We start from the raw sequence: 23,772 nt of genomic DNA, 5'->3' as shown, positions 1-23,772 counted from the left end.
GGTAATCACGTTTTCGTCAACGACGTGTCACATAAACATTCCCAACTAGATATTTAAATTTTCGCAACTATGTTACGAATACAAATAACGATATTTAACATAAACATCGCAAATGAAGTTAACTAAGAAGGAGTACGAAATTTTGCCGCAAACCGCCGGAAATATTATCAACATAACTAAAAGTTCAAAGCACCAATCTGTTTATTTGCTTAGGAACCTGCAATTTTGGCGACTGCGTGAGTAAGTGAAATGGGGCCAGAGCAAATTAGCAGCGCTGCGCAAAGTTTCTTCACCTTTCGTCGCACTTTCGGCAAACAAAACACACAGCAGCGAGCGCACGTCGTTGCGCCGAACAATAATGCAATTTACTTACTTTGACATTCTGTTTGTGTTGTTTGTGTTGCGGATGAGCACGCAGTTGTGCGCATTAACATATTTACATAAGCATGAATATTTTCTGAGTTGCCAGCATACAGGCTTATGTACATCATATGTATGTACATGAGTATTGGTCGCTTAGTGTGCTGTGAGTGTGTAAGTGCCTGGGCGTAGGGACAATGCGCTAGAAGCAATCAGCTCAACGCGTTATACAAACAAAACTATGTGCGTGTGGTGAATTGAAATAATTTTGAAAATCGCATGTTTTCACATAAGGAAATCATTTTTAAAATACTTATGTGAGTGAGCTAGAGTCATTGAGCGGAAATTCGCAGGTACGCTTTTGTGGTTAATTAACAAAAGGTATTCTACTCTATAAATTAAAAAAAACCGAAGTCTGATTTTTCAACTGTTTCGAAACTCAAAAATACATCTAGCAGTGCAGAAAATATAGCAGTCATAGCTGAGAGATTCGGCTCCGTTTTTAGCAACTTGGACTGGCGTATGGAACGACTTGGCGCATTTTTCATCGAGATCCTAAATGAAAGCGTACAAACAGCAGCTTGTGCAAGAACTGAAGCCGCTCGACCTGCCTAAGCGACCTCGATTCGCTCTATAGGCTCTTGAAAAGTTCCAAAAAAAGTTTCAAAGGATGAGACCAATTTCTGCCTCAATTGGTATGCAAACAAGTAAATTGCGCCATTTGGGGCGAAGGGCAACCTGAAGAGCTCCAAGAACTGACATTTCATCCAACAACAGTTTGATGTGGTTTATGGTGGAATCATCGGCTCATATTTCTTCAAAAATGATGCCGGTGTGAACGTAACCCTCAATGGCGACCATTATGTCGCCTTGATAACCGACCATTTGATGCCTAAAATTGAAGCTCGTGATCTTGGCGACATTTGGTTTCGACAAGACGGCGCCACTTCCCACACATTGCATCAATCAATGGATTTACTGAGAGAACACTTCGGGGAGCAGATAATTTTACGTTTTGTGCCCGTCAATTGGCCACCAATATCGGGGGATATCACACCGCTAGACATTTTCCGCTTCGATTCAGTCTTTGGATCATAATATCACGCATGTCATCCGCCAGTTATCAGTCAAAATACTCGAAAGAGTCATCGAAAATTAGACTCAACTGCTTGGGATATAAGCAAATACATTTCTAACTAATTTTGGGTATAAGATAAAATTAAGAAACCCATAATAACTTGTTTATTTGCATTTTTCACATAAATTTTAAGCTTATATGAAAAAAGCCTGTAGACAAAAGTTATAGACCATTTTATTACCTACAACATTGCCATACAACATTTTTCTATAGGACTCATAGTTTTGTCAGAAATCAGGCTAAACCTTTCTTAAGCCTTAAAAATTCAGCCACGCTCTTCTTCTTTGTTTCCTCGTCCTCAGATCGGCTATAAATTATTTTTTCCTGAACACTTGTTGTTTTTATTTTTCTCTTCTGATGGGTTTCAGCCTAGAATGATTTTTTTATTTTCAAAAATTATCTACTCTGGCCTAATATGATATTGATGAGGCCGCATAACTTAATGAAAATTTATTTAATGATATTTTTGTGTTTTTTTTTTGTTTTTTTAAATACACTGTTGGTACCCTTGAGGTGTGAATAAACAAATGACAAAAGAATTAATAGTAAAAGTACCGAAAGATTTTCTTTTCATCAACTGCCAGAAAGGGTTGAAATTCGGACCTATAGTTTATAATATTCCCTTAAGGAATGAAAATTATAATTTGCATAGGCTTTAGGCTAGTCTAGAATCTCTAACAATTCAATTATTAATTTCTGGCTCAAAGTATACTTGAAGGTTCAAAAAACATTGCTTGATTGGTAGAATAAAGAAAAGAGAAGTTTTCATGTTCAATTCGTTGTATTGTCGAAACGTCCGTGTTAGTCTTCTTCAACACGTAAAACTTTTCAAATGATGTTCGAAGACTATAGCAGGTATCCACATGATATTGGAAGACTCATTGGTGTTTCTGTTGGCGTGATTTCGAAAATAAGAAAATCAATGAGCATTTTATCCATAAACAAACACTCCTGGACGAAAGTTCATTTTGAATGCTACACTGGAAAGGCGCATTGTTAAGCAGATGAAGTTTGCAGTTTGGATGAATAAAAAAAACACTTTTGACAAAACGACATCGCAATTTGAGTCTCCTATTTGTAAAAAACTATAAGACCTATACCCAAAAGGGCAGGATGCGAGTCATATGTTCTGATGAAACAAAAATAAATCGTCTGGAAAAATATGCGCTGCAATGGATTTGGAGAAAACTGCGTGAACCTTTGACTAGCTGTAATGTTCAACCAACGTTGAAGTTTAGAGAGGGTACTGTAATAACATGGAGATGAATGAGGATGGAGGGGGTAGGAGAGTATATAAGAATTGACTGATTAATGGATACCAATCAATATGTTGATATCCTTCAATAAGGTGTTTCGGTTTCTAGAATTATGGGGCAAGAATGTGTCTGACGTCATTTTCCAGCAAAAAATGATGCGAAACACTCTTCTCGTGTAACTAAAACTTGCGTTCAAAACAACGGATTTGAAGTACTCAAATGGCTTTCTCAAGACCTTAAGCCAATAGAAAATACTTGGGATGAGCCTCGTGGTGAAATGTGTGGCGAAAACGGTGAACGGCCAAAAGAGGTTGTTACAGACGAAAAGATCAAAAAAGACCACAAAATAATTTTGAATGACTTTAAAGTGAAGTTGTTCGAGATATGCTAGCAGGAACTCCAGAGATATCAACTGAATATATCCATCCTATCATTCACGAATACTTGGGTATTAGAAAGCTCTGTGCAAACTGAATGCCGCGCACACTCACTTTTGACTAAAACCACGACGAACTGATGACACGAAGCAGTGTTTGGAAATGTTCAAGCGTTTTATAATCGTGTTCCTAATTTAATGGATGAAACATGTCTCCATCATTTTACTATGAAGTCCAATCGACAGTCCTCCGAGTGGACTGCACACGATGAACCTGCCCCAAAGTTTGGAAAACACGCAAAAGCAGGCTGGCAAGGTTATGTTGTTTAAATTTTGGGATACTCATGGTATAATTTTTATTGACTACCTTGAAAAGGAAGGATCCTCAGTAGCGACTACTACCTAGCATTATTGGACCGCTTCAAGGATGAAATCGCCGAAAAACAGTGGCGTTTGAAGAGAAAGAAAGTGCTATTTCGGCAAAACACTGCACCGTGTCATAAAACTGTGAAAACGATGGCAAAAATCCATGAAATAGGCTTCGAATTGCTTCTGCATCCGCTCAGTGTTGGCCCCTAGCGATTATTTCCTGTTCTCAGATCTCAAAAGGATGCTTAATGGGCAGACATTTTCGTTGGCTGAATAGGTGATCGCCAAAACTGAAGTCTATTTTGAAGTAAACTACTAATTTTACTACAAAAATGGTATCGAAAAGTTGGAGGGTCACTAAAACTTTCTGATTAATAAAGTTCACATTTTATTTGCTTCGTAATTATCAAATATAATCCCCATTAAAGTCACTGAACTCATTACTTAGAAGTTACAGCAAAAAGTAATAATTTTCATACATAACTACACAAACAAATACTGGCCAAATGCCAAATAAATGGCCTTAAGCCCATACATATGCACTGTTTGCCAATAAATGAAGTAGTTTTGTAGTTGTCAACCTATTTTACATTTTCCAAGCATTTATTTTATCAAATTTACATTGGCAGTTGTTGAATTTGGGCTTAAAGGCTTTTAGTGGCAGCTTGCTAGAATTTGCAAATATTTTCGACTTTTGTTTCATAATATATATTGGGCTTACTTAAGGCTAAATTTAGCATTTGATTTTTGTAATAGTGTAAACGCAGAGAAGCCATTTACTGACTGGCTGCCAATTATTTTGTTTGCTTATGGCATTAAATAACGAAAATTTGCTTTAGTGGCATTAATAAATATTTTTGAATGAAATTTAATTTTATTGAGCTAATAATATATTGCAAAATATATCTAAAACCATAAAATATACAAGTTGTAATTAATATATTCAATAACTATTTGATTTTTTTTCTCACATATTAACTTCCTCATTGTGAAGGAGGTGTAGTAGAAGAAATTATGTATACATAGAAATATAAATTCCATATTAAAATATCTTCATTCCACTCTTGTAAAGTCACTCTAAAAGTAACTCCGACCCCACTCTTCAGCATCTATCTTTATCTTTATTCACCGCTACCCTCAACCTTCATTCCCACCGTCCTCATTACTGTCAATTCACTTACTGTGTTTTTAGCCAAGTCGCACACCTGCCATCGTTACGCTGCATTGCCGCTCATTTGCAATTCAACTAAAAATAGTTTTCAGTTTTAACTTTCGCGTTTTAAGCTTTATTTGCGTCACATCTACTTTGCAAAATTTCTATTTACTTAACTGACAAATTGTTTTTGCTGGCATTTTTCATATTTTATTGACGCGATTCTGTGGTGTAACAGCTGCGGTTCGCCATCATATACAGTTAAAACTCAAAGTTTCCAAAAAAATAATAATATTGGCGAAAGTTCAATTAATTCTTTCCAGTACATCCATTTCGAGGTTATTTACTTTTTTAAGAAAAAATACACAAAAACTTCAATTTTAATTAGTAATATTTATTAGCATTCGAAGGCACATGCTTTGGCATTTATTTTTAGAAGATTCTCTCTTTAAAAGTTGGTCTCAGCGGCCCATCCGTTGAGTCTAATATTCGATGACTCGTTCGAGTATTTCGACTGTTAGCTGGCGAATGATATGAATGATATTTCGCTCAAAGATCTGAAACGAAGCGGGATTGCCCGCATAGACTTTGGACTTTACATATCTCCACAGAAAAAAGTCTCACGATGTGATATCACATGATCTTGATGGTCAATTGACCAGCCCAAAACATGAAATTATCTGTTCACCACAGTAATCTCTCAATAAATCCATTGATTGATGCAATGTGTGGGAAGTGGCGGCGTCCTGTTGAAATCAAATGTCGCCGAGATTACTAAAGAGTTCTATTGCTCAAACTATGGAGGAATACTTCATGAATTTTTCACAATGATAATGCACCATCGCACGTTTCTGACCGAATTTGAAGCCAAAAACGCAATGAACACCAGCGGTCAACCACTGTATTTGATTCCGTGTGATTTTTTCTTGTTCTCCAAACTGAAATTGCTTCGCTGTGGAATCCGTTTTCAGTCGATCGAAGAGATAAAACAACATTCGCAAAAGATGCTGAAGGCCATCCGAAAAAGTGCTTCTGAAAAGTGTTTCCAGGACTAGAAAAATCCCTGACATAAACTGGTATTTTTTTGATAGAAAAATCTTTCTCACCGCAAAGAACATTTTTCAAAGGTCCTTTTGGACCGACTACGGAATCAAGGGAATCCAAATCTTTTTCAAAATGAGTCCCTAATTATTAAAGTACATGGAATTCGGTATATACGAGTATACATTTTTATAATTTATTAATTAAACATTCTGCCTTTTTAAAAAAATAATAAAAAATTTGTTTTTCTGACTTGCAAGTGTATATGTATAACCCCTTATTGAATCCATTTAGCTGGCCGCGCCGACGAAACGAATTCAGATCTTTCTGCAGTCATTTGCATGCGGCTTTCAACATATGAGTATGTTTGTGTGCACAAAAAGCTTACAAGGTAATATTAAGAAACATGTAATCCAATTTCCACACATGCACATACATTTTGCATATATGAGTAAAAAAATAAACATTTACAAATACATGCATAAATATGCATATATGTTGGTATGTACACCGACTTAATTAGGCCGCTGCAGATCTGGCAATACTGGCAGGTGGATAATCGAATGTCAGCATGGCAAGGAAGGCAACGAAACGAATATTGCAGATAGCGCACACACTTATACAAACAAACAAAGACAAATATATGCGCCAATAATAACAACAATGTTGCATAAAATAACCGCCGAAGCAGCGCAAGTTAACTGTAAGGAAATACAAGCGCAACGGTAATGCGGTGATATTGTAAATGCCGACGTTGGTGGCTGCAGGGAAGGCGGTGGCTTGACAGAAAGTAAAATCAGCAAAAGAAATGCAAGCCGGCAAGGTAAAATTTCAGCAAGCAAGCAAGGGATACGCTTGAAATGGCAATTGCGTATGAAATGAGATAACAATGCGCAACTGTATGTATGTATGTCAATAAATGTCGGATAATTTGCACACAAATGCACATACACACACACATGAAAAAAGAAATGTGATGTTAAGACGACAGCAATACATGACAGGCTACGCGATATTAATTTAAAATTATTGCTTGTTCAAGAAATTTCTTTTTTTTTCTCAATTTCAACAGTTGGAATGAAGCGTAAAGCGTGCGTAAGGAGAGACAATAAATGCGAGAACGAAAAATGCTTTATACGCTGCTTTATCACATTACAGTTAAATTTTGTTGCAACTCTTTGTACGCAATTCGCCTTTACTCAACTATTTTTGCTTGGTGGGTGGGATGAAGAAAAACTGAGATTTAAATAAAAATATAACGAAAATATTAATAAATTTTATTACTAAAAATTATTACTTTTATATTGTTGGTGTGTGTAAATATTAAATCTTTCGGTGGTTAACAATATTTTAAAAAATATTGCTAAAAGTAGTTACTCATACGCCCAGGTGGTTGCGAGGTTGTATGAAGACACATACTCAATGCAATTGAAAAGCGCAAATCTGATCGTCTCAAAGATAATTCCTTGACGTTACACACTATACTCATTACAGTAGCGTTCTATAAGTTTATATATTGTGGCAAAAAAGTACCCGTAAATTGTAAATAAAACAGAAAAATTTATGAATAAATTCGCTATATTTTGATTTTTTTTTATAAAAAAGGGAAGAATGCCGCACAAGCCACCAATGAAATTTGTGAAGCTTACGGAGACAATGCTGTATCAGTTCGTGTAGCAGAACAATGGTTCGCTAGCTTCCTTCTGGAAATTTCGATGTGAAAGATGCACTTCGCTCTGGTCGACCTATCGTTGAAAAAGTCGCTGAAATTATGGAAAAGATTGATCAGAACCGTCACATAAGCAGCCATAACATCGCTAAGAAACTTAAAATTCATAATCAAATGGGCTTCAACCATTTAAAAAAGGCTGGCTACAAAAAGCAGCTCGATGTTTGGGTACCACATGAATTGTCTGTGAAAAATTTAATGGACCGAATTAACATCTGCGATTCTTTGCTGAAACGAAATGAAATCGAACCATTTCTGAAGCGAATGGTAACAGGAGATGAAAAGTGGATCAAATACGACAATAATGTGCGAAAAAGATCATGATTAAAGCGTGGTGAAGCTCAACTGGTCGCAAAACCAGGATTGACGCCACGGAAGGTTATGCTGAGTATTTTGGCGGGATTGGAAAGTAATCATCCACTATGAGCTGTTGCAGTCCGGTTGAACGATTGATTCTATAATCTACTGTCAACAACTGATGACAACGAAGTAAGCAATCGAAAAAAAAAACGAACAGAACTGATCAACAGTAGGGCTTCGTCTTTCATCAGGACCACGCTAGACCACACTCATCTTTGATGACTCGAAAAAAAAACTGTTAAATCTTGGCTGGGAAGTTTTGATGCATCCACCATATAGCCTTGACCTTGCACCATCGGACTACCATTTGTTTCGGTCAATGCAGAACTCCCTTAATGGAGTAAAGTTGGTTTCAAGAGAAGCCTGTGAAAATTACTTGTCGCAGTTTTTCGCCGAGAAACCAGAAAAGTTTTACACTGATGGAATAATGTCTCTAGCGGAAAAATGGCAAAAAGTGGTCGACCAAAATGGTACATATTTGGTTCATTAAAGTTCATTATAAATATAAAAAAAAATAAGTTGAAGTTTGATTAGAAATACGAAAAGACTTTTTCGACTTTCCAATATTTGAGATTTTTTCGTGATAATTTCTTGGAAAAAGTCAAAAACACATATTTTTTAAATAAACTGTTACCTCTTCTTCACTTTTCTTGGTTAACCTTTAAGACTCACTTGGTAATTTGCTAAGCTAACTGCTTTCATTCGCTTGTCACTTTATTTATCTTCTTCACGCATTTTTAACTTGCTTGCATTTCTGCAACAAACTCACTGCCTCACGCTGTCGCAAGTTCGAGCTTTATTAATTTCTGTGCTTAGCGCTTGCAAGCTGAAGCCACACGTACGCTCGCGCTCGCTTATTTATGAACACTCATTTCCATGCACACACACACATACATAGATATACATGCTCAATAGCAATTCATTTCCGTTGCAGATTTTTGCTTTTAATTTGTATATGTTGAACTCACACACACATACTCACTTATACATATTTGTAGTATATATATGGATGTATTCATAGTTCAGCTTTCCAGCGCAAAAAAAAAGTAAGAAAACGTAATTTTCGCATTTATTTTCGTCGCAGCACTTAAATGGCAGCTATGCTTTCCCCGCACCCCCAACCGTAACGGTTATTTGTTTGCGCTTTAAAAGTTTTTAATTCACCGTAATAACAGCAAGCAAATGGCAGACAAGCAACAGCGACAGCGCTGAGCACAGCAATAGGCACACATGTATTCCGCTTTGTATATATATTTGCATATATGTTTATGTGTTTATATATATATATGTGTATAACTGTGTGCGCCGCTTCATTTTCACTCCGCACATCCGTTGCGGAGTATCGTTCAGCATCTGGCGGAAACGGAAATTTGTGCGCTGCGCATGTGATTAATGAAGTTTAAACGATGTGCGTACGCGACGTGACTTTGTCGCCGCAAAGCGTCTTAACGCAACGACTCGCGTGCGTCCATACTTACCGTAAAGCGGCAAACACTTTTAACGTTGCCAGCACAGAGTCAGCTGGCAACTGTGTAAACAAAATAGCGGAAAATGCCATTTCGGCGCGCGTATGCTTGAGCTTCGTCAGCAAGTGAAGCGGCGCGCACGAGCATCTTACTTATGCGTGAAAGTTAATTTTGGCGCTCGAAATAAATTTTCCAATTTCCATATTATTCTTCGCCATTTTCCAATGATTTTCTGCGAAATTGTCGGCGTGTAATGGGTGTGTGCGTGTGCCCTTATGCGTAGTCCCTTCAGCCGGAAACGCGTTGAAAATTAACTTTTAGTGATTTTCAGCAGTTATTCGAGAGAAAGGAGCGGCGCATTTTTTCAGGCTTAACTTTGTTGTCAACGACGGTTGGGCGAAGTCGGGTGTCTTTTTCAGTTGAAGTTGTTATTGGGTCTCGTTTATTTTTAATGCTGCTTACGAAAATTGCAAAGGAAATTGATTTTTTACTTAAGTTGTAGTGCGTGCTTCGTGGCAAGTAAGACTTACGATTTATGTGAGTATTTAGCAATTTGGATTCAGACTATTTTAAAGGGTCCTCTTGACTTGTAAATTAAAAAAAAAAATTGATGGTAATTTATATAGGAAGTTTAGTAGAGACGCCGTCACTGAGTCCTGGCGTTCATTCCGGTGCATGAACGTCTAGCCACAATCCGCATCAAAGCGAAGTTCTTCATCATACGACGATGGAAGAGAAGGACGATGTGACCAAAGATGTTTCCAAGAGCACTTAAAGCGCACCTATGAGGAAGACCTTCATTTCTTTAGAGAGAACCTGGCTGCGCTTGGTATATTGTATTGGCGCTAAATAGTGAAAGGAAGGGTCACCTGGTGCGCTGTTGTTAATTCGACTATAGCCACGTAAGCGGTATGTACGCCTGTGAAGAAAAAGAATCTTGACTGAAAATCTGTTGATAGAAAGTAAAGAATTAGCTCATTGACCTTTTTGCTTCTACTTCTCTTTTTAGCATCCCTCCATATACTGGTATTTGATGGGATGGTCTGTTGCAGAAGAATATGATTTTTTCTATTTTTTTGTGATTGAAAACCCTCATTCTTTTTGATTGTTGCTGTTGTTATTGTAATGGTAGTAAATATATCCGAAATAATTTCAGAAAACATCCTTAAAGTCATTTAGAGCAATGCTGCAGAGTTGAAAGTCTTGGACCGGAAAAAAATCCAGGTCCGTTTCCATTACTTAGTGTCGATTGTCATGAGAGCAGGTATAATGCATAAAAATCTCGTTTGTTTTTGTTTCTTAGACCCGACTTAACTGGTATCTGTCAAAGTTCTCGTCTTATTTAATGCTTCTACAATTTCTACACACAGTTTTAGATTCCCAAAAAAGTATGATATCATCAAAAGTCTGGAAGTAGTTTCATTTCGAATTGAAGATTGATGTTCAGTAGTGAACGTTGTTCAGTAGTCACGGAAATTTGTTCACAGTTTGTAAGGTTTTGTCAATCTTTTATCGATGCTACAACTTTGGGCGATCGGAATCTGATATATAGAAATCTAAAAATCTACTAAGATTTTAAAATATAAAGATACTTAACTTAGTTAGGGCCTCTAATTCTAAAATAATTTCTCTTCCATTCAATATGATATCAGCCTTACCGTCTAATTCTTCTCATTTCAGTTAGTTCTTCTAAAATAGTTATCCTTATTTGCAAATATTGAAACTACAGCTTAATAATTTCATATTTAATTTAATTTTATTTATTTATATTTTTTGCTTTCATTTCGTTTAATATTTATTTTTATTGCAAATTTTATTTTCTTTGTTTTCTTATTCTAACATTGTTTTTGTTGTCTGTTTATTTTCAATTCAATAAAATGTGCGATTATTCTCTGTTGATTAGTTTCAGTATTTTTGTAGTTTCTCATTACTCTTTTTTTTCTGTTGACTGTACTCTTTTGTGGCATTTTAATAGTTCATTTAATTACATAATTCGTTTCTTCAATTTGCTGTGGATTCATAAGTTTTCATGCAGTTTATAATATTCGGATTTTTTTCACATTTTTGTTTTAAATTTTCAGTTTTGACTGATAATTGTTGAGTAGCCTATGTTTTATGTTAATGTTTTCAAACGTATTTTAGTTCTTATTATAATTTATATTTTTTTATTTATGTGAGTTTAGTCTAGTTTTCATTTACTATAATACAATAATTAGCTATGCTAATGGTTTTAGTTTTTGGTTCTAACTCTAACGCACGCAATGTTTGGGTTAATTATTTTAAATATATTTATTTCTTTGAAAGAAAATTATAAAAAAGTGGGTTTAAAATAGTTTATTTGAAACAAATTATATAAAGATAACTTTCACAATAATTTTCGGTGAAATATTAGTGGAAAAAAATAGTTAAAATCAATATATTTTTATTTCATTAAAATAAAATAGTTTTGAAACGCAAATAATACTATAAATAGTTATTATATGTTTTTTAATATATCAAGATGTAAGATCAATTGTTTTTAATAAAAATAATATAATATATACAAACTAATTTTTTAATAAAAATATGAACACAAAAATTCAAATTTGCAAACATAAAAAAACATCTTTTTTCATTTTCAATATCACCTATTTTATTTGAATGAAATGCTATTTAAACCTAGACTGGAAGCGGCGATCAACGCAGCTGACGGACATTCCCCCCAGACAGCATCGTTTTAGAGCCGGCAGGTCAACTCTAGAAGCTATTCGAAGCGTTATTGAAAGAGTAGAAGTTGCACAACGTAGATGCCACAAATATCAGGTTCTCCTGTAGGGATGATAAGATTTCAAGGTGTCGTTTCGACTATTTTTAATATGACATGATCTGTTATTTTTTAATTGTATTCAGCAATGTTCACAATTTCATTAGGTAGGATACACGCAAGAACAATGTTTACAAATTATTCGTTTCTCCAGCTGCAACTTTTCGTGCGCTTTTCTTTTTCCGTCCATCTCTACCCGCTATTTGTCGAGTTGTTGAAAATTTCGAGCTTACATTTTCTTTACATAATGTTAAAGTGACAATAAGACAAAGTGTAATGAAACTATTGCTGCCATTCAGGCATGTGTTGCTGAAGACCGCGATTTGTCGACTCCAAGACGTTCTCAAGAATTGGGACTGTCTCAAAATGCAACCTGACGGATTTTGAGAAAGGATTTGATTAGGAACTGAAGCCATTGGACGTAAACGTCGTGAAATTGCTTATTTTTTATTGGAACATGATGTTAATGTTATTTTCTAAACTCAATTGTATCGGTTGTACTTCACACTAAATAAAAATAGAATTTCCTTCAGAAAGTATGCTTTTGTTTTCAGGCGCATACCTGTTGCAGTTATGATGAAATACTTGCAGTGCCAGAGGAATCTTATTTAATAGTTCCGCGGTGACTGTAAACGGTCAAAACGTGTTCATTAGCTCAAGATGGGCGGATATGATCGCCACTCGAGAAAAACAATTAGACTCCCCGATTACCTCAATGCTGTGGTGCGCATCTATCATAGTAACGAGAGTAAAGTTCTGTGACAGACTACAGAAGGATCTCGGCAAATAGAAGTTACGCCAGGAGCTGCACAAGGGTCCATTTCAGGCTCATAACTGTGGAACATAATTTATAATGAAATAATAAAACTTTAACTTTATGGAACAGATATTTGGGTAGAGGTAGGTACTAAAAAGCAAAACTGGCGTAAGGTATTAGCAGCGTATCACAGTCCTCAGAGTTGCAGTAGCTTACCCAACTGTGTCAAGTGACGCGGTATTGCCGCTATCGAGATGAAAATATAGCACAAAACATCATATTTGATTGTTCCAATAAGCAGATTCTTAAACCACTTTCCAAACCGAATAGGTTTTGAACTAAGTCAATATCCGAACCCAAATTTCTCTATATGTTTTATTACTATTAAAAATATATATATAATAAAGAAAAAAATAATAATTCTAAATACTATAAATTTAACAACAAGATAAATTGGGGATATATATTTTATAAAATTTCCTTAAAAAATTGGAAAAAAAATTTTTATAAAAAAATAAGAACATAAAAAAAAAAAAATTAAAGAAAACATTAAAAAATAAAAATTAAGAAAAAATAAAAAAGGAAAAAATTAAGATTTTTTTTATTTTTAAGAATTTTTTTTTTTAAGTTTAGGAAAAGTTTGGGTTTTTTTTTTAAGTGAAAAAGTTGTTCATATACAAAATACTTGAAACTACAAATACGTTTAAAAAAATGAAAAACAAAAATTGTTAGAAAACGAAATTTTAAGAAAACAAAAAAAAAAAATAAAGAAAAAATGCATTAAAAAATAAAAAATTAAGAAATTAAAAAAAAAAAATGTTAAGAAAAACCCAAACAACTTAAGATTTAATTTATTTTATTTAAAAAAAAAATTTGGTTTTTGTTAAAAGTGACATAAAAAATATTTATAACTATAAAACTATAAATATGTTACAAAAAAAAAATAGAAAGCAAAAAAATTAAGAAAATTAACAAAAAAAAAATTAAGAAGGAAATATTTAGGTTTTTTTTTATTTTTTTTTTTTTAAAAAAAATTTTAAGCTATAAATATGTTAATGTCGTATACAAAAAAAAAATTTAAAATATATAAACTTTATTAAAAAAGTTTTATATAATTTAAGAAGTTATAAAATATAAACATATCTGTTCATTATTATAAAAGCCTCTCAAAACAAGAAACAATAATGATCCGGAGGCATTTTTCTTTACTTGTTTCGAAAAGAGTGTAACACTAATTTAAATTCAATTTAAAAGGTTATAAAACTGATCATTAATTATAATACAAATTTATCAAAATTATAAAATAATAATTATAATGCAAAAATAACAAAATATGCTGCGAAAGGACCTTGTTAAAATCAATGAATTGTGGTACTTTTAGTATGAAAAATTTAATTTATCTTATTTTTTTAATTTTTTATCTATGCATAATTGTTCACTCTTGCATATATTTGCCTAATTATATTCACAATTCAATTCAACATTTAACTATACTAATTAAAATTTTAATTTAACTACACAAATTATTTACTCAAACTTTAGGCTAGGCTTAGGACTAATTTAACCATTAAATCTACTAACATCTTGTCACCAGCGCTATTCTTATCATTATGGTATATACTAGTTCTTAAGTTGCCACAGTGTTTATATTATATGTATAATTAGGAGCTAAATTTTAATTAACTGTATTTGGTTATTTACAACATTGTAGTACCCGTGAAGTCGCGTTTATCGTTTGGTCTAAAATTACAATTCTCCTCCGTCTACTCCCTTTTGTTTTTTTTCTTATTTTTGCTATTTTCTCTTTATATTCTCTATGCTATAAATACACGCTCGAAATTTATTTATATATTTTTTTGTTTATGTTTCGTAACTTTCTTTAATTTACATACATGTCCAACAATTTTCGTTTACTTCTTGCATTCATAATTATTTTCAATTCAAAATGCATTTATTTTTAGCGTGAGTGTTGTTTAGCTCACACATTTGCATGTTTTGCTTTAGAATTGTTTAGCAACATTTTCTGCTTTATTTACTTAGCAATGTTCAGATATACATATGTAAGTGTGTTTATATATGTATATCATTTTTGTTTTATGTTTATTTTTATTTTTTTTATTTTTGTATTTACTCAAAGTCTTTCATTTCATAGGAATTTTTATATTTTCATAATTCGCTTTTTTGTGTTATTGCTGTTGTTGTTTTTGTTTGTTGGTTCGCGAGTTTCGAATTTAAATGCTGAAGTTTAGCCAGTTGCTGAATTATTTACATATTTTTTCGTGTTAAATTTTTGTTTTTACTCTGTGGTATAAAAGTCGCAGTATTTTGTGTCTCATGAGTATTAGCATAAAATTTGTGGAAAGTTTCTCCTTTTACTTGCTATTTGTATGGTACATGTTTAGTTACATATATGACAGTTTTTGGCGAAAGTTGTTTGTTAGTATAGTTAAAGAGTAAAATTTTAAGTAAAATAATTAAAAAAGAATTAAAAAAAAATTAATAAAAATTATAAAAAAAATTAAATGAAATTAAAATATAAGAAAATTAAAATCAAAATAAATATAAAAGTAATATTTTAAGAAAAAAATTAAAAAAAATTAATAAAAATTAAAAAAAAAATTTAAATAAAATTAAAATATAAAAAAATTAAAATCAAAATAATTATTAAAGTAATATTTTAAGAAAAAAACTAAAAAAAAATTAATAAAAATTAAAAAAAAAAATTAAATACAATTAAAATATAATAACATTAAAATTGAAATGCAAAAAAAATTAACAAAAACTATTGAAGATGAGGGCTCGGCTTAAAAGACCGGAAACATTCAAAGCATCTCGGCTAACGTGGTGAATAAATGCCTCCTCGGATTAATCATCCACAGCCCTAAGGGGCTGCCTTGAGAGAATACGCTACCTACCTACGAGAGGGAGGCAACAAAGCGACGCGGGATGCTACAACGGAAACCAATATATAAATAAGTTACACTGGCCATATAAGGATTGAGACCACTAAGATCCTGATTAAGGTATACTGGAAGAACTTATATGAACACTGTTATTTCCATCTCGTTAACACCCTGACAGGTCTTCAAGTACGTTCTAAACACGTTATCATAAATTGGCCGTACATGTCCAGTTGAGAGTCCTCCTAATTAACGTCTGGCTAGCTCTGAACACAATCTTTCATGAGGGCTTGTGCCAACACTGACTGACCTACCACATGTGTAGATAACCAAGGGCCCTTCGACAGCGCGACTGTATAACGTATGGCGATAGCGGCTTGAAGCGGAGACTCAATAGAAAAAAGCACACACCAAACAATAAAACCTGAATAGTGACGGACCACCATAGCAAGAAGAACAAAAGCGAGGAAAAAAGCAATGCTTTTCGCAGATGTAGTAGGGTTCTGCGATCACCAGTGTTACGATTAATGTCATGTTACAGGAGAGCGCACCTGCCAAGGAAACATGGTACCGAGCAAATCTGGTAGGATTATTAATGAAACAAAACACATCAGCAAAAACAACCTCCACCCCTGTTGCTCTCATCGATATTATTGAAAGTTACCGAAGGAAGTGGATAATGTCAGTTAACATCAACAACCAATCGATCGCATATATAGGCTACTAATCCAAAGAACACGCCTATCGTTAGTCACAGCTTCTTCCCATCTTTCTGGCAAAACTCGAATACCATTACTACAAAAATCAATACATTTTTCGATGCCGTCTTGTGAGTGGAAATGCTTCTAAGCCAGACCATATGCATCAAACGGAACAAAAAATAATCTGACGTTTTAACGGACTTGGGTCGAGTGCTGGTATGTTGGTATGTTAGGCATAATTACTTTTTCATGCCTGTTCTAGTGTTGGGATCATAAGAAACCCGAAATCCTTCTTTCTGAACCATTTACATCGCATGTAGTCCCTTTGAAGTGAGTTGATGGGCGACTCACAATGTTAAATTAAGATCTTCATGCGTTTGACTCTAATTCATAGTCTTCGAAGGTTATTGGCCTTCTATCAATGGGAAATTAGAGATTAGTACACTTTTAGCGATCGCATTATATTCAAGTTAAATGCTACTCAAACACGACTCCACCTACAGACCCTAAAACATTTGACCCAGACTTCTTTCAAGAAGCTTTTAGATCCGCTACTCTTCTCGCTAACCAAACTGCCTTACTGCGCTTAAAACAGCGATTGTCAGGAACATAGACCCTTTTAGCATCCCTTTATGCATCCAAGAAGGCTGTTTCCCAACAATTTGAAAGAGGCATAAACTAACATTACTGCCAAAACCAAACAATCCACTGACAAACTCGTCTCACTACCGACAACTCTGCTTGTTAGACTCTGCGGGAGAAATTCTGAAGTGGAACATTTACCAACGTTAAATATAGCGATTGATTAAGACGTCGGTCTAACCCCAAACCAATTTAGATTCAGGATTGGATTCGACGCGGCCTACTTCTCACTCATCATTTTCATAATAAACTCTTATCCGTGTTATCTGCTCCGAGTTTCGTACGGTATCTGAAGATGCTGTCCTAGTAATTGCGGGCTTACACCCCCTACACATCTTGGCTAAAGAGCTCATATACCCTTTGAATGATGGATTAACACCCACAACTCTAAAAGAGAAAGCCAGAGCTGATACGGTGAAGTGCTGGCAAAAATAATGAGAAGACTGTTGAAATGGTCGCTGGACATAGAATTAATCGACTAATACCCAATATTGAGCCCTGGCTTAATAGATCGATCGTTAAAGTAGACTTTCACTTTAACCAAATTCTCACAGGGCACGGATGTTTCAAATCATACTTGAAGCGATTCAAACACGAAGCCAACGACCTATGCGATTATTGCGGAGGCAAGACCAGCGAAAATGTAGAGCACACTTTGTTTCATGGGGGGTTATGGGGGGAATGGTACAAGACAATAGGGAGTTTAGTGCGGAGGAAAGAATGGTAAAAAAACTGTATGTGGCAACGCAGCTTCTTTTTCAAATGTCTAGGCAAAGATTTTTCTTGTTTTGCATATATCAAAATGGATTACCACTAACTGCTGAGCCATCTCTAGGCAAACAGTAGGAGCTTAATAGCGGATCTAATAAAAAATTAATAATTAAAAAAATATGAAATAATTAATTTTTCATATTTCAGTAAAACAAAAAAAAAAAAGAAATAATAGTATGAGTTCATATATCTAATTTGTATATTAATTTATTAAAAAAAAAAAAAAAAATTAAACAAAAAAAATTTATGTGTAATAATAAAGTTTATAATAGTATGACTTCATGTATCTAATATTTAGACACTTTTAGTTTAGAAACAGCTTACATTTATTTATTTATTATTTTTAGTTAGTCTACTTAGTTTTCATTGTCTTACAAATGTTTAGAACATTAAGTTATGGCATTTTTGTGTTCATTTTTTGTATAGTTTTTAGTTAGTATTTGGTGGTAGAAAGTTTTGTTTAGAAAAGAGAAAACGCACGATTCCATTTGCTTAACAACTAATGACGCAATTTCCGTTAATAACGCTACTATTACATACAACTCATCTAGTACACTATAATATGCGTCTACATTTACCTAAAATTTATCTAAAACTATTGCCTAGCAACACTAACACTAATACAGACTAACACTAACAATTGCAGAATTGCTTACAACAATTTCGTTAATTTATCTTCATATTTAGCTATTTACCAACTAATATAAATAATATATATATATATACATACATAAATACAGACACAATTCTTTTTGAAAACACACAAATCTTCTGCTTTCCAGCTTTAAACTAAAATTCTGAACTTTTCACGCATTTTTTTTTATAAACTTTCATGCTTTGTTTTAGTTTTGAGTAATTTTTTTCGTTTTTAATATTTTTTTTTTTAATTTTTTAAATATTTTTTAAAATTAATTAACTATATTTTTTTTAGCTTAACACTTTGTGTTTTTCTATTTCTATTTCTGTTTTTCCTTTTCTGTTTTTGTTTTTTTTTTTGTTTTCTGGTTTTCTGCTTTGCTCTCACTTCAATAACTTACATTCGCAACATTTAGTGTAGTTTTAACTCACATATTTATATAGTTAAAGTACTTAAATTTACCGCTACATTAATATCAATTACATACACACATATAATTGCTACTTACTACTAGGCTTACATTTAACTTTACACTTTACTAATTGCAATTAGAATTTGTACAGTAACGTAGTAATAACTAGCTTCAATAAATTTTTTCTTTCGTTTCTCTTGCATATTTAATTTAATTTACATATATTTTACCTATCACGAGAAGGAAATTGACACGTTTTTTCATGTATGATGATCATGGGTATCTGAAAGAGATAGCAGAGGGGTGGGAGAAAAAAATTGAAATCATTAGTATGTATGCAGGTAAAATTTTATTAACAGTACACAGTTAAATATATATAGACTTTTGCACGAAACAATAAAAAATTGTGATTTAAGCGACGTTGTAAGTAGTTTGCTTTAGACATGGACCAAAAATAATGTGATCTAGTCAAAAAGACATTGATAAAGATAGATTTTAAACGCTAGTAGCGCTTTAATAAACATTTATAAGCTTAATGAGCATTGGTTTCAAAAATTATTGATAGACGCGGAATATACCACCACCTTCGGTTTAATGTACCCTAAAATTATCAAAAATTATACCAAATGCTTGTTTTAACTGAACCAGATTCATAAACATATTCCTAAAACATTCCTTGTATAAAAAACCGTAAAATATTGTGCAATCCTGTAACACAATACGAGTCTATAAAACTTGTTATATTGCATAACTCATTCTATTTCTTATCTTCCGTTTTTACCTTCCTGAGTTGGGTCTACCATTTTTGTTTCATCTTAGAAAATTGTATTCTTTCAAAGTCCTCAAAAAATCAATCAGTTACATGGTATATTTCAATCTATGAAGGTTGGAAATACAAATTTTCCTGGAGAGATGGCTGTCAAGTTAGTTGTCAAAGTAAAATGTATATCTTAAACAGAAATGCCATGAGTTCGGTTGTAATATTTGTCAAGTTAGTTGTCAAAGTAAACACATTCTTATCGCTGTTTCATAGTTTAATCTAAGATCATTTTATTCACCCCAAGTTCTCTATAAAACAGTCACAGACATATGTATATTTCAATACTAAATCCACAGAAATACCAGTAGTCGCTTGGAAGTACAAAATTTCATCGGGGATACTTCTCAAATCAGTTGTCAAAGGAAGCCCACCTTTATCGATGTGCCATAGATAATCTAAGAACATTTTATTCACCTCAAGTTCTCAAAATACAGTCACATACATACATATATTTCAATATTAAATGCAATAGAAATGCTAGGAGTCGGTTGGAAGTACAACATTTTTTAGAAGGATACTTGTCATATCAGTTGTCAAAGAAAATTTTGCTGTACCGAGTTCTCAAAAAAATAGTCATATACATATACATATGTATTCAAATCCTAAATGCGACAGAAATGAAATAAGTCGGTTGAAAATACTTATTTTTTTTTGAGGAATACTTGTCATATCAGTTGTCAAACTAAATTAATTCTTATCAATGTCATAATTTCATCCAGTAACATTTTATTTTGTTCAAAACATAAAAAAAAAAACAATTTACTTCTCAACTTTTCATTCAATGCCCCGTAATATAACACCCTTAATTGGGCGGCAGTAATGTTAAGAGTATGTTGACAGTACAAAATTGACCAGAGGGATAGCTGTCATATTAGTTGTCGAAGTAAATACGCCTTTTTCGATAGTTCTTGGTTACATCTCAGAACATTTTATTTGCATTTTTAAGACCGCAAAAACAAGTCACCTACCATACCTCAACTCTTGGTTCAATCCTCCATAATATATGGAATATCCCTTATTTATTGACAGAAATGTCACAAGTCCAAATTTCTTGCTGTGATAGCTGTCAAATTAGTAATAAAATAGTAATTTACTTAATAATGGGTCTTACAAGTTGTTCCTTGTCTGTGTAGATTCGAAGTAGTGGATATTTTAATTACTAAAGCATTTGCTGAGCTTTTAGTTGCTTGAGAAGTATAATCTGGTCTCATAAAATTGCACCGGAAGACCTTCAAATAAGTAATAAGGAATCTAAGAGAATTTTATTTTTTTCAAAGTCCTTAAAAAAGCAGGCATATTCATACATATATCTTCCCTGATGTAGTACTCAAATTTTATAGACAGAAATGCCACAAGAACGTTGGTATTAAACACATTTTTTCTAAAGGACAACTGTCAAATTAAAAGGTGTGTTCCAAACTAAATAGGACTTTTTGAATCTAGCGCCCCCTGATGGTGCCGTCTATATGTCCAGTGAGAATTTCATGACATTACATTGATTGGAAGTGAAGTTATTGCGTTTTAAGTATCACCTCGTAAAAAGTTAATCTTGTGATTTATGACTCATTGAAGTGATGTGATATATCCATATAAATATAACAAATCAATTCGATATAGGACGTTGTGATGTGATTTGCCGTGCGATGTCATGTGATGTGATCTTTAAACAAAATAATGCGAATGATGGCATCGAAAATAAGGTGGTATGTGATTTGTTTTTAATAAAAATATATTTCGATAAGCGATGTGATGTCATGAAATATGATCATATGCATATATGATTATGTAAAATTCTCACATATATGGCGTAATTCTATTATTTACTGAAGTTCTATTGAAAACCACAACGTCTGTAAACATAATTGTTAAAATCAAATCAAATCATCGATATTGAAAATATCATATGATAAATATTATAAAGTGCTGTGCATGTGATATGTTGAAGTGGCTTGCAAGAATAATGTGGCTATGAGATGTAATGGCGATTGATGTTCATAAAATTAATCAATGTAAAATCAAGTTGACGTAACAGTCGTACTTGTGATAATCAAGTCCTCGCAAATATGGTGTGATGTGATTACACGAAGTCCTTGATACACATGATGTGATGTGATGTGATGTAAATATTTTGTGTTCAATAATCGGCTATGTAATGTAATGTCAAGGGATGTAACCATTTGTGATGAAAGTCGATGTAATAATCGATTATGTGATGTGATATCAGGTCATGTGATCATATGTTTAAAATTTAATTAAGTTCTCGCGTAGTCAAATATTGGGAATATGGTTGTTTTGTATTTTTAAAATCGCATATTTGATGTGATGTCATCTGAAGTAATCACATGATCAAAATTAAACAAGCCTTGAGAGTGAATATTTTTGGTTTAATAATAAAGACGATGTAATAATAAAACATGTGATGTGATATTACGTGATGTGATCATATGATCAAATAATCAGAATATAGTGCGATGTGATGGTTTTTTTTATAATCGAATATGTGATCCGTTATTTACATAAATTAAATTAGCATGTGGTAATAATTTTGCTAAATCCATCTCTCAAGCGGTGTAAAGACATGATGTGATCATCTGGTGAAAATTAAATCAAAAGTAAATTAAAAAAAAAAATGTGATTTAAATTTCATTGGAAACCACTTTTATAATGAAATATGAAGAAAATTTGTGAAATATTCAAACAAAATGCAAAGTATTTGAAGAAAAAGTGCGAAAGTGCTATTACTCTAGCTCGTTTTTTCTTAATTTTTCAATACAGTTATGAGTGCCTCAACAACAAAATCAGCGCGACACATTAAAACATGGACTAAGCGCACTTGCAATTCAACTGACAAGGACATTGTGCTTTTTCAGTGTTAGAATATTTTTTGAAAAAATTTACCAATTCCGCAGAAAATTGCAAGTATTTCTAGAAAAAAATAAAAGAAATTACATTTTTTATTAAAAAAAGAAGCACACCATAGAAATTCTAAAATATTTTCATATATTTAGCACAGAACTTTCTGTACCAGCACGCTAAGTGATGCTAAAGCGCAGCCTATGTACACGCCCACAGCTAAAAGCAGCAACAACAATAGTCTACAACAATGAAAGCGCACACCTAGTCATATATACGCGTTTTTGTGCGTTACGCTACCAAAAGTATGCGTACCAAAATTCTCAAACACCCACTTGTGCCGCCCACGGCTATATCAATAGACCTGCCTGCACGACCCACACTCAAAGGTAATTATCGCAGGACTCCAAAGCCATGGTTGGGCTCTTGCGCGTTGCGCGTCGCAGCTGTGTGTAATTACCGCTGGCGCACAAGCCTATGGCATCATCGTGCTTGCTTAACGGCGTCGAGTTCGTCGTATCGACATCGTGGGCCAGCCAAACCAGTGAGTCGCGCTTGATAGCTTTGCAATTGAAAGCTATGAAATTCATTTCCGACATTGATGTGTTTAGCAACATGCGATTTTTATTACTCATGCTATTATTGTTGTTGTTGTTATATTTACCAAATTGACAGCTAGTGCTCGCACTATGTGCGATTGACTTGTGTTGGCAATTACCTTGTGTTATCGCTAATGTGGCGGCAGGTGTGTTGTGCTGTGAGGAGGACGTCGTTGCTTGTAGATTGAGTGAATTGTTGGTGGAACCCGAGCCGGAGCCGGCATTGCCGCCGCCACCACCACCACCCATTAGCGTTGCACTCATGCCACCGCTTAAGGAATTGACGCTCGCCACGGGCTGATGATGTGTGGCAATGCCGCCCATGGAAATGCCGTTTGTGCCGTTGCTGCCGTTCAGCTCGCCGCCCTTATGCGTGGCCTCCCAATCGACTAGGCGTTGCTTGAGTATGCGGATCTTCTCCTCCTTCTGTGGATGGTTGGATGGTGAAATAAGAGAATTAGAAATATTAATAAATTTAAGGGATTATTAAATATTTTGTTGAGTTTTTAAGTTTTTGTGGATGTTGCAAAAATAAAAACCCATGATCGAAAGTAGGCAGACTGGACTGAATAGGAAACCAACTCTAATATGTTATATAAATCCTTCATAAGGAATTTTTGAGATTTTAT

At 33.6% G+C, this 23,772-nt stretch overlaps 1 protein-coding gene across 3 annotated transcripts in view; it reads right to left on the bottom strand.

The window, feature by feature from the left end:
• Nucleotides 1–19,080: 19,080 nt before the first annotated feature.
• Nucleotides 19,081–23,772, bottom strand: part of LOC105221829 (gamma-aminobutyric acid type B receptor subunit 1) — a 394,872-nt gene continuing 390,180 nt past the window's right edge. The window contains exons 15-17 of one of the 3 annotated variants that reach the window (XM_049457025.1): nt 23,263–23,569; nt 22,590–22,616; nt 19,081–19,154 (exon numbers count right to left, since the gene is read on the bottom strand). In XM_049457025.1, coding sequence (XP_049312982.1) covers nt 19,132–19,154; nt 22,590–22,616; nt 23,263–23,569 — 357 coding nt within the window. In that variant the 3' untranslated portion in view covers nt 19,081–19,131. Of the gene's footprint in view, nt 19,155–22,589; nt 22,617–22,859; nt 23,570–23,772 lie in introns of all 3 variants that reach the window. The other 2 variants (XR_007422804.1, XM_049457029.1) reach the window with 2 other exon arrangements.

The sequence above is a fragment of the Bactrocera dorsalis genome, chromosome 1 (genome assembly GCF_023373825.1).
Source record: "Bactrocera dorsalis isolate Fly_Bdor chromosome 1, ASM2337382v1, whole genome shotgun sequence".
Taxonomy (NCBI): Eukaryota; Metazoa; Arthropoda; class Insecta; order Diptera; family Tephritidae; genus Bactrocera; species Bactrocera dorsalis.
Note: the sequence above shows the minus strand (reverse complement) of the source record. Positions and strands in the feature narration are given on the sequence as shown.